At 43.7% G+C, this 14,249-nt stretch overlaps 1 protein-coding gene across 6 annotated transcripts in view; it reads left to right on the plus strand.

The window, feature by feature from the left end:
* Positions 1-14,249, plus strand: part of AMBRA1 (autophagy and beclin 1 regulator 1) — a 124,778-nt gene that overhangs the window by 11,379 nt on the left and 99,150 nt on the right. For 5 of the 6 annotated variants that reach the window (XM_085224716.1, XM_085224711.1, XM_085224712.1 and 2 more), the window contains exons 6-7: positions 456-522; positions 1,116-2,575. In XM_085224716.1, the coding sequence (XP_085080842.1) occupies positions 456-522; positions 1,116-2,575 (1,527 nt within the window). The remainder of the gene's footprint in view (positions 1-455; positions 523-1,115; positions 2,576-14,249) is intronic. The other variant, XM_085224717.1, reaches the window with a different exon arrangement.

The following is a 14,249-nucleotide window of genomic DNA, read 5'->3' on the forward strand; positions in this document are numbered from 1 at the left end:
GTTGCTGGAAGAGAGTGCTGAACTACTATGCAAGTCCAATTACACAGAAAACTGTTGCTGGAAATTTGATGCCATCTTTTGAGCAGTTTAAGACAGTGAAGAAACATTCAAGAGGAGTTAATCTTTCCCTTTGTACTTAATTCCAAATTGTAATATTTATGTACATCTTCCCTAAAACTTCCTGGCTGTTCCAACTGATGCAGAAGTGCTTGCTTCCACCTTTTAACTCCTCTGTAGCATTGCTGTGGACTAAAAAATAACTGCAGTCTTCAGGTACATAAATGTATTTTCTTAATGCATAAATTTTTTGATGTCCTTTGGAAACTAAGGTAGTAACATAGTAACTTTCTCATTGCATGTATTTCACGTAGGATTTTCTTTTGTGCAGTGTCCAACTTTCTGTGTCAATGTGGAATGTGAACTGATGATTGATACTGTCTTTGCTCTTATTTTAGGTTAGTACGGTTTGATCCCTTGGGACACTACTTGCTCACAGCAATTGTTAACCCTTCCAACCAGCAGGTAAGGGTAATGTCAGTACCTGCACTGGCTGACTCTTTACAAGATGCTCCACGTGTGTCAACCCTAGTTTGTTCCTAAGCAGCCTTATGCTATTCCAAAAAACCTGAAGACTTTCCAAGCTGAGTTCTGTCCCAACTTAATTGGTCGTAGGAATGTTTTCACATAATGTGCAGGACTATTAAAGAACTCTTAGGTGTGCTTGTTTTGCCCCACTGTCATTAGTGGTGGGACAGATTTCTTCATCCGCCTGCTCTTTCAGTTGTTTTGTGACATTCTCCTGGATTTGAAGCTATGTAAGGTATGATTAGCAGTGCTCCTCACTGCTGCTGGCTCTCACGTGCTGCTGATTCTGTTGGTATAAACTGTGTGTTGTTCTAGCTCGCTCGGCTGCAGGAAGAGCTCGTCTGGATCCCAGAAATGAGCTCCTTTGAAGTCTAGCATTGACTTGCAGGAAGCCAGACTCTTTTTTCATCTCTCAGAAGAGGCTTTATCACATCCTTTCATCTGTCTGGGATAGTAGTTGGCTTTCTTGTGTTTATCTGGAAGCGTAGGATTTTTGCTGTGAGGAAGCTGAGCTTTGTTTCCTTCTGCAGAGTGACGAGGAAGTGGAAATCTCCGTGGACAGCACAGAGATGCCGCATTATCGCCAGCGCGCTATCCTTCCCTCTCAGCCTGTGAGGCGCACACCTCTCCTCCACAACTTCCTGCATATGTTGTCCTCCCGCTCCTCTGGCATACAGGTGGGAGAGCAAAACAGTGTTCAAGACTCTGCTACCCCATCCCCTCCACCGCCTCCACCACCACCACCTCCGCCTCCAGCCAGTGAGAACACAAGGGCATCTGTTTATAACAGGCTCCGGGAGCGTGTCAGCTACCCCACAGCAGAGTGCTGTCAGCACTTGGGGATGTTGTGCCTTTGCAGCCGATGCTCTAGTGCAAGACTTCCGTCTTCTCTGTTCCCACACCAGGAAAACGCACCCTCCACGTCTTCTGGGGCTACTGGCACGTCCTTCTCCTCTGTGCAGACAGAGCCTTACCAGCCCCCAGAGCAGGCATCTGTAGCACAGGAGGAGCAGGGGATACTTAACAGGCCCTCTGCTTTCAGCACAGTTCAGAGCAGCGCTGCTGGCAACACCCTGCGCAACCTTAGCCTGGGCCCCACGCGGCGGTCCCTGAGCGGGCCCTTGGCAGGCCACCAGTCCCGCTACCAGCAGTCTGCAAGAGAGATGGCTTCAGGCTTGGGCGGGTCTGACTGGTCCAGGACAGTGCTGAACATGAGCTCCAGGTCAGAGCTGGAAGCCATGCCTCCCCCTAGGACCAGTGCCTCCTCTGTGAGCTTGCTGTCGGTGCTGCGGCAGCAGGAGGGAGGTTCCCAGGCATCAGTCTATACCTCTGCAACAGAAGGGAGAGGCTTCCTAGCCCCAGGGGCTGAGGCGGACAGTGGTAGTAGCACTGGCCCGAGCAATCCGGCCAGCATCCGTAATGAGCTCCAGTGTGATTTGAGGCGATTCTTCCTGGAATATGACCGACTTCAGGAGTTAGATCAGGGAATTGCTGGGGAGCCCAGCCAGTCGCAACAGGCTCAAGAAATGCTCAACAACAACATTGAGCCTGATCGGCCTGGTCCCTCCCATCAGCAGACTCCACACAGCAGTGAAAACAATTCCAATTTATCCCGGGGTCACCTGAACCGCTGTCGCGCTTGTCATAACCTGCTGACCTTTAACAATGACACGCTGCGCTGGGAAAGAAGCACGCCTAGCTACACACCAGGGCAGGTCCAAAGCACATTTGAGGGTGTGCCTCCAAATACCAGCCAGGTGCAGCCTGCAGAGAGAACCGAGGGCAGAGCTCCTGCCTCTAGCAGGCTGCAGCTGGGCAGCTCTTCCACCCCGCAGGAGGAGAGGACCGTGGGAGTGGTCTTTAACCAGGAGACGGGGCACTGGGAGAGAGTTTACAGCCAGTCGGCTTCAAGCAGACCTGGGAATGTATCACAGGAGGCCTTAAACCAGGAAATGCCTGAGGAAAGCTCAGAGGAGGATTCACTCAGGAGGTAAGATATATGCCCAGCCTTCCTCCTCCATTTTTTCTCAAATCTTTCCCATCTGGTCTGAGTTTTTCTGTACTTTCAGAATTTAAAACCTTTTCTTATGTGTTTATGTGCTGTTTGTGTAGATGAAAACACTGAGACATTGCATTGATGTCTTTTATAGCTGCTGTTGTCATTCTGTTTATAGGGTTCTGAAGGTCGTAAGCGCAGGGAACTTGCCTCTTAATGGGGAAGGAGGATAATAGCACATACATGGCAAAAAGACATGCTTTTGTAGAGGAGCTCTGGGATGAACCGTGTTCCTGATGTTTCCCAGATGTTGCAGAAAGGAACACAGGATATACTGCTGTCTTTAGTATGTCATACCATGTGCATGCTGTGCATGGAGAATTTACCCAGGTTATGCATGGGAGATCAAGCAGGAGTTGAGAACTGCTTTTCTGTGTCACAGAACCATAGAATTGCCTTTGAGTTGGAAGGGACTCTTAAAGGCCACCCAGTCCAACTTCTCTGTCATAAACGGGGTCACTCACAGCTAGATAAGTTTGCTCAGAGCCCAGTCCAGCCTGACCTTGAATGTCTCCAAGGATGGGACATCCACCATCTCTCTGGGCAACCTGCTCCAGTGCCTCACTACCCTAATTGTAAAGAACTTCTTCCTTACAGCCAATCTAAATCTCCCATTCTTTAGATTGAAACCATTTCCGCTTGACTTGTCACAACAGATCCTGCTAAAGAATCTGTCCCCTTCTTTCTTTTAGCCCACCCTTTAGGTACTGAAGGGCTGCTGTCAGGTCTCCCTGAGCCTTCTCTAGACTGAACAGCCCCAGCTCTCTCAACCTGTCCTATATAGGGGAGGTGTTCCATCACTTGGATCGTTTCTGTAGCCCCGCTCTGGATGTGCTCCAACAAGTCCACATCTCTCCTGTTCTGAGACTCCACACCTGGATGCAGTATTCCAGATGAGGTCTCACCAGTGCAGGGTAGAGGGGCAAGATCACCTCCCTCAGCCTGCTGGCGACGCTGCTTTTGACTCAGGCCAGGGTATGGTTGGCTTTGGGGGCTGTGAGGGCACACTGCTGACTCATGTCCAAACTTGCCATCCACCAGTACTCCAAGTCCTTTTCAGCAGTGCTGAGTATTCCGTTTTGTTGAGAGTTGCGGAGTTGGCAACAATCGTTTATTTGGGTGTTGCCATGTAGAGTGAGAAGAGGTAAAGCTCCATGTCAGATGGCTGGCATATACCTTAGTTGTGAGTGTTTGATCAAACCTATGTGTTTTCCTTGCCTTTGATACAGAATTAAGTTTTGAAAGTGGCTTTTGTTCACCTGAATCTGCTGAGAGCTGCTTGGGAGCCTCCTGATCATTGGAAATCGTAGGGCCTGCTGTATTCATTTTTAGCAAGGTGATTCTGTTTTGGAAGGATTTTTAAGACTTCAGATGTGTTAGAGGAAATGGAGCAAGCCAAATCAGGCTTCCTCTCCACTGGCTTGTAGCAGTGATCTAGCTACGTAGGCATTCTTTGCATAGGGTTTCCCCACTGCTTTCAGTTTGTCATTAAGGATCAAGGATTGTCAAGGATTTATGCATTTGCCAGAGGAAGGGTCCAGTGCTGGTGTTTCTCATAAACGGATGCTGTATGCTTTAGGAAAGTAAAGTTTCCAGGTTTGGTGCAAATGGTACTGACTGATGAAGCTTTGTACACAGGAGTGCCTGAGGAAAGGGAATTCTTTTCTTCTTCCTGCAGATAAGCTGATTATACTCAGGCTGGAACAGTGGCTACCTTTCTTGTTGCTGTGTTTGCATAGCAAGTAAGTTGTGGAGGTCATGAAATTATTCGTCTGCTTCTAAATCCTTGCCCCAGTTTTGTTTTTTTTTAATTGCCTGCCATGAGAGTCTCAAGCTGATTACATGGTAACTACTACTTTCTTGGGCTGAGACTTACCTGACACTGGTTTATGTCAGGTGTCCTCTAGACTCATATAAAAGAGCAGAGTGGTGGGAAGGAACTGGCAAATTTATCTTTGAGGTGGCACTTGAGTAAGTTTTACATGATGTTTCTTTTGAAATAGCTGTATGTGCTCTTATCTCCGCTCCACTATGTTGCTTGTTCTCTGGACTAAGTAACTGCAGTGTCAGAAGTAGAGAGCAAATGCAGTGATCAGGCTATTGGTACTTATTTGGAGAGTGAGGTGTAATGTAATCTATAGGTACAATCTTCTAGCTAGTTTTGTAGGAGTTATCATTACTTTAAAAATGTCCTGGGGCATACAGCTCAGTTTACCCCACCATGCAGAAGCTGAACTGATTGTGACTTTAGAGCTAGAATCCTGTAACTGATCTCTGGGTGACATTGCAGGTGCTGGTTGCTGCTGTCTGCTCCGTGATTCTAGCATCTGTGTACCGGGTCAGTTGCCTACCTGATTGCCTCTGAGAACGGATGCTTTTTGCTAGGTTGGGTGAATTTGAGGCATGTAGCTCAATGAGTAGGCTTAATTCCTATAATATGAGGAATTCCTATAATATGAAGCCTTTAGTGAAACCCTTTTGTCAGAGATAGCTGACAGATTTTTAGGGACACTTTTATTTTTTCAGTCTTCTGCTTCTATCAGACTTTCCTTAAGAACAGGCATAGCAGGGGTTTCTTTACTTCTAACTGAAGTGTAGGTGACTGTAATATAGTGAGGTAAGGAGCCTGGAAGCAGTGAGCAGTCTGGTGGTAGTGAAATTGCTCAGGGCAATTTCCTTGAAGCAAAGCTTTGTTTGCTTTCCTGTTAAACATACTGGTTGGACCTGTGGGGAGCTTTATGAAATCTTTGCCCTTAAAAGGAACCTTGTGTGTGGAATACCTGTACCCTGCAGCTGTGATTTTTTTACCCTCCTGAAACCAACTGTTACATTTTTCCTGATAGAGCAATAACAAGTCAGCAGGCACCTTCTTACCCACATTTGAACATCCGTAGGTCCAGCTGCAGAGTCTCTCAGACATGGATTGCGCTCTCACGGTGGGCAGTTCTGGAACTGGAACTTGGAGCAGTATCCAAAAATTAATTTTTGCAGCTCCAGAAGTCTGCAAAGATGGTGACTAATGTTCATGAAATGTAAGCTATGTAATGCTGAAAGTGATAGGGAAATAGAGGGGGGGAGGTAAGTCTTAGAGTCTGAGAGAGCAAGTGGTGACTGAATTATATACTTATAATCAAGGTAGTTTTGTACCTGTGGACCTGAGGTTAGGTTTTAGCATTAGAGACCTTCATCTGTTTGCTCCTAACCTGAACCTTATGTTCTTCTTTGTTTCTCCATTAGATGTCCTCATTGGACAGTTGAGCACTTCATTCATAGACAAGCTGAAAATTCCTAGATGAAAATTGCATCTGGAAACTGTGTGTACATTCCCATTGCCGTGCAAGGGCAGGATCCATTTCCTGACATGGTTTCCTTGACTTAAAAGTAGCTTGCTGAGAAGACATTGCCATAGAGGGTCAATTAAGTTAATTTGTAGTTAAATAAAAGATATTCCTCTTTGAATTGTGTTGTTGCAGCTATGCCAGCTGGTTATGGAAACAATTCTGCTCTTTCTGATGATGCTGGATTAATTATCTTGGGCTAATTGCGAAAGCACTAATAAGTATGTAATGAAGCTATTCCTGACTAACAGCTCTGGCACCTCTAGTAGGAGAAATGTGTCACTGAGAGCCTCAGCAGTGTGGCAGCCTTGTCATTTTCAACTTGGCCTGAAAGCAGTACAGGCATTGAGGAGCTTGAAGCTGTGTCAGAGGTGTATGAATTTGGGAAAGGTCATGGTCTAGTTAAGCAGAAGCTGGTGGGATTGAGGTCCAGCTTTTCTGAGGTTCTCCAAGATGTTCTCATTAATTCAAATGTAGGTTTTGGGTTTTTTTCCCTCTGTGGATTGATAGTTGCCTCACTTTTAACATCAAAGTGAAAAGAAACCCTTGAAATGTGCTGCATGAAATTGGCAATAGAAGCTTTTGGCAAGATCAGGATAAAGGAGAAATAATTGAGCAACAGATGATAGTTGGCTTCATTTTTTTTCTGTAAATTGTTAATTAAAAATGGGTTGAGAAAGCATTGTGTTAATACTGTAATCTTTGTGGAGAAGAAGATCCTCTAAGTACCTTAAACCATTTTTGCTGCATGGGCCGATTCAGATTTATAATGACATGTTGAATAAGGATATGACAGAATCCTTCTAGCCAGCCGCTTGCTTGTATGTTGCTGATGTCAACTTCTTAAGAAAATGATGTGTAAGACCCTAGCAGTGGTCCTTCCCAATGTGTATTTCAGCTAGGTAATGAAATAGGTACAGTGCAGTGCTGTCTAACAAAACCAATCCAAATCTCCAAATGCCATGCCGCTTCTGTGGCCATGTTATTGAGGTACCAGTGGTGTCTACAGAACTAGTGAGTTGTTACACATAGAAAATCTTAGTTTTCAAATCATTTGTTGCTTCTGTATTCTGGCATGACGCTGTAGACCGCAATCTTTCAAGAATGGATGCAGAGAACAAGTAGTGCCACTTGCATGTCCACAGTCATGCAACTCAAATCTTACCTTGTAAAACTATTCTAGATGTGGGGGAAAGAAATGCACAAGGAAAAAATTGTCTACACAGTCAGGCTTTAGCTGTTCACTGTGTGCTAAGGACAGCAATTTTGTTATTGTTTACCTGTTTATTTTTACTAGAAATTTAAAGGGATTACTGTAAATGAAAGATGAGTCTTGTCCTCTAGTCAGGCATGTTTGAAAGAAGCCAGTGTTTGATGAGGAAAGGTCCTTATTCTTACATTAAGAAGGTTTGTCTAACAGCAATGTCTGGCTTGTCTGACTGGCTCCATTGTTCTCATTCTAGAGGTTAAATTCTGTAGGCTGAGGAGTGAACAGCTTCCATGCCTACTTTAAGAATAGTGAATGTTGACTGAACGCATGGCTTCTTTTGGTGCTTTCCAGTCTTGGATGCAGTATGCACAAAATGACAAATGCAAATGAGCTTTCCTGGTATTTGATGTGATAGTGTCTGGGGAAAATTTGTCTTTCATTTTGCCAGCTCATGCCTGAGGACCGAGGTCCCTTGTGCCCTTGCTTTTGCTATGCACAGTGAGCCCAGTTGTCTTTCCCAGGCTGAGACTGTGCAGAGCTCGACTGAGATGAGGAAGTTACATACAGGGTAATGAGTGAGATCCAGTCATCCACGTTGTATGCGGTGAGTGTGTTTGGCTGTGGTATTGCCCTCAGAAAGATGTCAGTGCTCTACCTGTGGTTTCACATGCTGGGTGACCACAGATCTCTGCTATGCTCCTGCCAGGCCCATGAAAGCCTAAAGTGGTGGCAGGTGCAGCAGGGCTGTTCTTTCTGTTCACAGCACACCTTTCTTCACCCTGACAGCTTGTAGCTCTCAATATACTCACTAGGATATGAAAAGGAGTACGCAGTCTGTTTCCCTCTAATTTCTCTGAATTCTTCTCATTTCCGTATTGCCTTGCTGCCACAAGGTGGTAATGTTGCTTTTACTCTTTGCTTTCCTTGTCTCCTTGCAGATCTGAAATGTTTGAGTTCTTGTAAACAGGGGAAAAAAACAGCATAGCTTGAGGTCCCATCCCTTCCCACTTCTAGTCCTAAATTGCAGTTTATCTACTTAGTTGTCATACATTTGTAGGTTCTCTGGTGTTTGGGGAAAGGCATGGGGATCCTGGGGGGAAATGACTCTGATACAGAACGCAGCCAAGACAGCTGCTCAGCTTCTTGGCTTTTGTAAGGTTTTGTAAGGATAGCTGTGGATCTCAAGGTGAAATGGGTATTCTGTATAACAAGAGAATACCCACAAGTTGAAACTGTAAGAGACCTTGACAATTTCACCAAATTCATCTCAAATTCTCACTCATTTCCTACCAAATCTGGAGGTACTTTACAAGCTGCCTTGAAGTTTTTTGTCCCTACTTAAATGGGTGCTCATCCTTCTTCTGAAGACTTCCTTAATATGTGGCTTGTTTTCTGGAGGAACTCTTGGCAGATGTTGGCTGGAGTCTGGGTCACCGCCTTTTCCATGGGGCAGTTTATTTTTTTTGTTCAAGTATACCTGAACCATTACCTAAATTTTTAGGCTTTTCCATATGTGCGTATGTTCATGATGTTTGGTTTTTTTTCTGATGTAGACAGGCATGAGGGGATGCCTCTTACACATCTTCCATTTCTAAATAGTAGCTATGATGTTGACTTGTGGTCAGTTGAGCCCAGGCTGTGATTAAACTAGTTTGGCAGAGTAGGAGCACCCACATTCCTGCCTGGTGATGGGTGTTGCTGTATGTAAGATGGAAAAGGTATATAGTGATTATGGAGTTCCTGCTAGAGCCTGAGCCTCTCATGTGCTGCTCTAGTTTTTGGTTTAATTGACCAGGCTGTTGACATTTGTGCATATATTGACTCCTGGTAGCTTTTCCACTATTTAAAATAGTGGATTGCACATCACTCATATCCTATCCTTAAAACAAACCAACCAAAATATTTTCCTGTCCCCTATTGTGGACTTGGAATTGCCTCTCATGAGATATTTCCGTGCCTGAAATGTATCATCAGAATGGCTACAGGTAGCCTAAAATTGAAGAGAAGAATGCAGTGCTTCTGCCCTTGCTTTTTTTTTTTCTTTTTCTTTTTTTTTTTTTTTTAAGAGAAGGAAACTGAAGCATGGGGGAACTGAAGCCTTGCCCAAACCTACCAAGTGCGTCTTGTAGTGGAGACAAAATGCATGCGTACTGTATTCAACTTTGTTTAGTTCCTTAATTAACAAAAACAGTGTTGTTACTATTTTTTCTTAATTGTTTACAGCAACTGTGGTTTGTTTATTCAAATATTTAATATTTATTACAGCAGTGACGTATTAAGTTCAATTAAAAAGGGAGAGTGGAGCAGGAGAACGACAGTGCATTGCTGAGCTGTAGATGCAGCAGTACGATTCTGACTGCTCAGAACAAATGTCAGTGTAAATGTTTCCTTTGCCAAATCTAAACCAATGAATCTATCAGTAGATGTTGAGTGGGTTTGTCATCTGTCTGTGACCCCTAAACTCAGGCCCGTCACTACTGGAAGCCCTGCTAGCTTCGTGCCCGGGCACTTTTATTTTGGGCTTTCTGTTTGAACTGATGGTGTTTAGACATCACCTTCCTGCTGAGATAAAATTTGTATTCTGAATTCTTGCTGTGTTGTCAAGTGAAAAACAAAGCTTGGAAGACTCTGTAGGAAACATGGACTGAAGAATTTTGGCCAGAGAGCTGGCTTTAAGTAAAGGTACACAAGGAAAAAAGATTTTTTATACATATAGGTTTTTATATATAGGTTTTACAATAATATTCTTTCATAGGTGTTGTGGAAAGAAGGGTTTTCTTGCAAACTTTGTAGCCTTTGTGTATAAAATAGTAGTTTTGGAAAGGTTTGTGCTATTTCAAGCTTGTTAAATTCCAAATACACTTGTTACAAATAATGGTAACTAGAGATGAGTAATATCTCGGTAGTGAGTGGGATAAATGGATGTTGTTCAGGGGTTTGCAACCAGAGCAAACTGGTTCGGGTTTGTGTTTGGGAAGAGGGACGTAAGGGGAAAAGGGCAAAACTGGAGGGTAGGAATGAGTTCTGGAAATGTTAGCTTGGATGTGCAGGAACAAAGATGACTTTGGTAGCTGTGTTGGTGGGTGGGTGAGATGTGCAGATTACAGACACACCTAGCTAGTCTTGTTTATTCGGCCTTTTTTAACAATGGAAAATAAAAATGGCTTTCATCATGAAAATGTTACAGCAGCTGGAACTGCTGGAGAGGCTGCAGCAGTACCTAAGTGGGCAGCTCTGTGCCGGCTCTGGAGGTTTTCTGCCACTGTCATGCTTTGGTGTTTTTTTTTCCCAGACTGAGTGCGCTATTTGCGTAGTCAGGAAAGACTTTGTTTTACTGAGATGTTAGAAGTTTGAGCTCGTGGATATTCTGTGAGTTGTTATGTAGAAGGACAAGTGAAAGATGGGTCCTCTTGTTCCTCTCTCTGCCTTTGATGACTGGTTTCCTGACTGAAGAATAATGTAAGGTTGCTTTTCTACTTCCTTACTGAGAATTGCTTGAGGGGAAAGAATGATTTCTGTGCTTTCATTCTTGCAGTGACTAATGGTTAACTAAAGTTACTCACTGTTGCTGAGCTTCCCACCGTACTTCATAGAGCTGACCATGGGCAGTCTTTGCCAAATTTGGGAAAAGGCTTAAGCCTTCTTTTCTTTTTGTTGGTTTGAATTTAAATATGCAGCAATGACTGTAGCAGATTCTTGCAGCAGCTTTGCTTGCAAACTGAGCAGGTACAAAAGCAACACTGCCTTATCAAATACCTTAATGGAGTTTTCTCAGCCAAACCACTTCCTTTCTCTTACCTCTTTCTTGTCAGCCAGGCCTAGAATGAGGGGTTCACCAATAGAAGAAATAGCTAAACTTCGCTTTCTTGCAGTCTCAGGGAAGCAAAGACTTGCTTCCCTACAGATCTCTGTTATGGAACTGTTTTATGATTTGTCGTCTTGTCTTTCTGCTCCTGGATGGTAACAAGATAAATTGGTCTTAAGTGTTTTTTCTTTATTAAAATGAAAGAGGTGCATGCTTCCAAACTGTCTTATGTTATTGCTTCTCCTGCAGGTAAGGTTTTGATACTTGAGGTTTCTTTTTTTTGTAGGGAGGCCAGTAAGAGATGAGCATGAAATAAAGATCTTTAACGCAGGTTGCTTAGAAGTTGGAAGACAACTATCTGAGGACATCATAAAACAGCTTTCCTACAGGTCAGGAGAAATGTGCATGGCTTTCTTCCCTTGGAAGCTGTTCTTTGATAGGTTGTCCATCTCCTGTGCTGTCTGCACGGGTCCATGCACACTCATGCTCCCACTACAGCATCATGGACAGCAGGTCCAGGCAGGCTCACTTGGTCTGGGAAGGTTGCTTCTGTTCACCTGTTAACCTATGTATGCTGGGCTTGTGCGTGTGATATTCTGTGTAGATTACTCTCAACTTACTATTAATAGTGGTCTTTGAGATGGTTAACTTCTGTAGCTCTGATTCCTCAATCTTGTTGTCTAGCTTGAGATAAGTAATGTGAACACCATGTCTGAGGTTTTTTTGGTTGTTTTTTTAGTTTTTCTTTCACCAATGAATTAGTTGTCAGCAGGCTTTCAGACCTCCTGTTTTAGATCTGCTTGCTTAGGTGAAGGATTTTTGGAGCTTTCTTGAGTGTGAAGTGGATTTGGAGATGTTGATGGTATAATGTGCCTCTTTTTAATGCTAATAGGAGCCCTTAATCATTAGATGTGCAGTCCCTTACATATATTGCATGCTCATGCTCATTTTTCACGCTCTTTATGAATGCACACAGCACAGTGAGCCTGGGGACAAATTGCCCTCATCCAATTATTCGCTCCTTATTAGAGAATCTGGGCCCGAGAATTTGCAGTGGAGCGCACATTCACTCCTTGGGCCTGGAGCAAGTGGAGAGGGAGAGAGAGGGACCTGTGATGTGACTCAGTAATACAACTGTAACCAAAATAGTGATGATGCTTGATTTCTCCAGTTGAGCCATTCTGGTCTGTTGAATAGCTAACATGCATTTTAAACATTTTGCGCATACATATTTAACTGATTGCGCCAAATGGCTGTCTGTGTGATGTAACTGACGCCCTCCCTTTCTCTTCTCAAGAAAGCACCTGCTGGAGCTGAAGTCTGTGAATAAACAGGGTTTAGTATCTGCCAGGAAACTGATTCATTTTTCTGCCCATAATGCATTAGTATCAAATCCTTCCTCCGTCTTCATGAGGTGGGAGGGCTGGGGTAAGTGGCTGAACAGTCCTGCAGGTTGTCTCTTGACCCTGGGTCTTTTCATTATTTCAGCCTGCCCAAGAGCATTTTAAATGAAGTGACTGATGTGCAGTGGGACCTCTGTTTTCGTAGACTTAGGAACCCACAGAGATAGCAGTATGGTTCTTGCCCCCTCAAGAAAGATACCTCCTCTCCAATTCCCTATGGAGAAGTGGGAGTCCTATGTAATTATCCCAGAAGCTGACGCAGATCTGTGTGCATGGTTATGCAGAGATTTTTGCTGTCCGCATAATCTGTGGTGTCGCAGTCTCCCAGAACGAGGAGAATTTGGGGCATACACTGTGCATGTGAGGGCAGATAGAAGAGCCCTAAGAAGAATAAAGCAGTCTGCAGGCTCAGGGAGTTCAGTGTGTTGGCTATCTTCTGGCCATGCTTTCAGGCCTTTTCTTCGTAGCCATGATGACTATGACCTGGCCTCTGGCTGTATTTCTGGTATATAATCACATGTTGGTAAGAGTCTGTGTAGGAATATTTGTCCCATCCTGAGTGCAGTTATAAATTTGCTACTACAGAGCAGAACAGCGTGTGCAGTAGCTCATGTTGTTGTATACATTTCTTCCTCTGCCCAAGTCTTGCTAGGGCAGAATGAGTATAGGATTTTTCATTGCTCTTTTTTCCTCTGAGAGTTATTGCCAAACTAAGCAATGCTGTCGTAGCTGCTCTTGACCCTTTTAATGTCTATCATGGATATGTGCTTCCACTTGCCCGTTGAAATAACACAGTAATTGTTCCTTGGGTGCTGTTTGATGAGGACCTCTGCGTAATGCTCCCTCATCTTTTGTTCTGATGCATGACCTTTGTCAGCAGGTGAAATAATAGATTAAGAATGTGACTTTGGGTCCACTTAAGAGAATTCATCATCTTCCTCAGAGCCACTGACCTTCTCTGTGAAGAGCTTAAAGGTGCTGTGTAGCTCCTGTGGCATCTGGTGGTATGTGGTGGTTGAAGTTCCTACTCAGAGAGCAAATGTGTAGTAACAACAGAATCTACGTAGTATTACCGACTAGTTAGATGGGCATTGTTAAATGCAAAACAGTTAAATGTTCTTGAAGCTGTCTGCTCCTTGTCTTGTGATTAAGAGAACTCAAATCCAAACATTTATTTCTATTGCTTGTACTTTTACCTGCAGTTCTTTATTTCCTGTAACTTCATTTCCCTATGCTCTTTCCTCAATAGACTCATTTCCATCCTAGCTGAACACTTGACGTGTTGTCTGTTTTCTAAAAAATACTTAAAACTTGTTTTCTACAGGATTCTTACACTGAGTCAGTAAAGGGAGAAAATATTTTTCACAAGAATTTCTGTTTGGTATACAACGTGCTTCTTCAGAAAAATAGATTCTGATTCTCTGAGAACGCCACACTTTAATCTGGAAGGATGTCTTCTCTGTCTTCGTCCACCCACCAGAATTAGCACAAAGACTTTTTCCCAAGCAGACCAAAGTGTTCTACAAAGACCATGTTTGGAACATATCTGTAATTGCGTTTGTATCTTTGCTGTCACAGTTCCCTCTTTTCCCTAAAGAAAGAAGACCCTAAAAGCATTCAGTATATTAAGTAACTCTTCTCCCCAAAAACAAACAAGCAAAAAAAAAAAAAAAAAAAAAAAAAAACCTAAACCCCATATGAGTGAAAGAGTGCCTAGTGGTGCTTAGATAACCATAAGGAAGGCAGCCACAAGCTCTTGCTCTTTACTGGGGAGAGGAGTTGCGCAACATAGATACAAACTAGGGATTGGAGGAGCTAACTCACAGCTGTGAGACTAGGTGAGTATTTAGAT

Source organism: Meleagris gallopavo, chromosome 5 (assembly GCF_905368555.1).
Source record: "Meleagris gallopavo chromosome 5, MGAL_WU_HG_1.1, whole genome shotgun sequence".
NCBI lineage: Eukaryota > Metazoa > Chordata > Aves > Galliformes > Phasianidae > Meleagris > Meleagris gallopavo.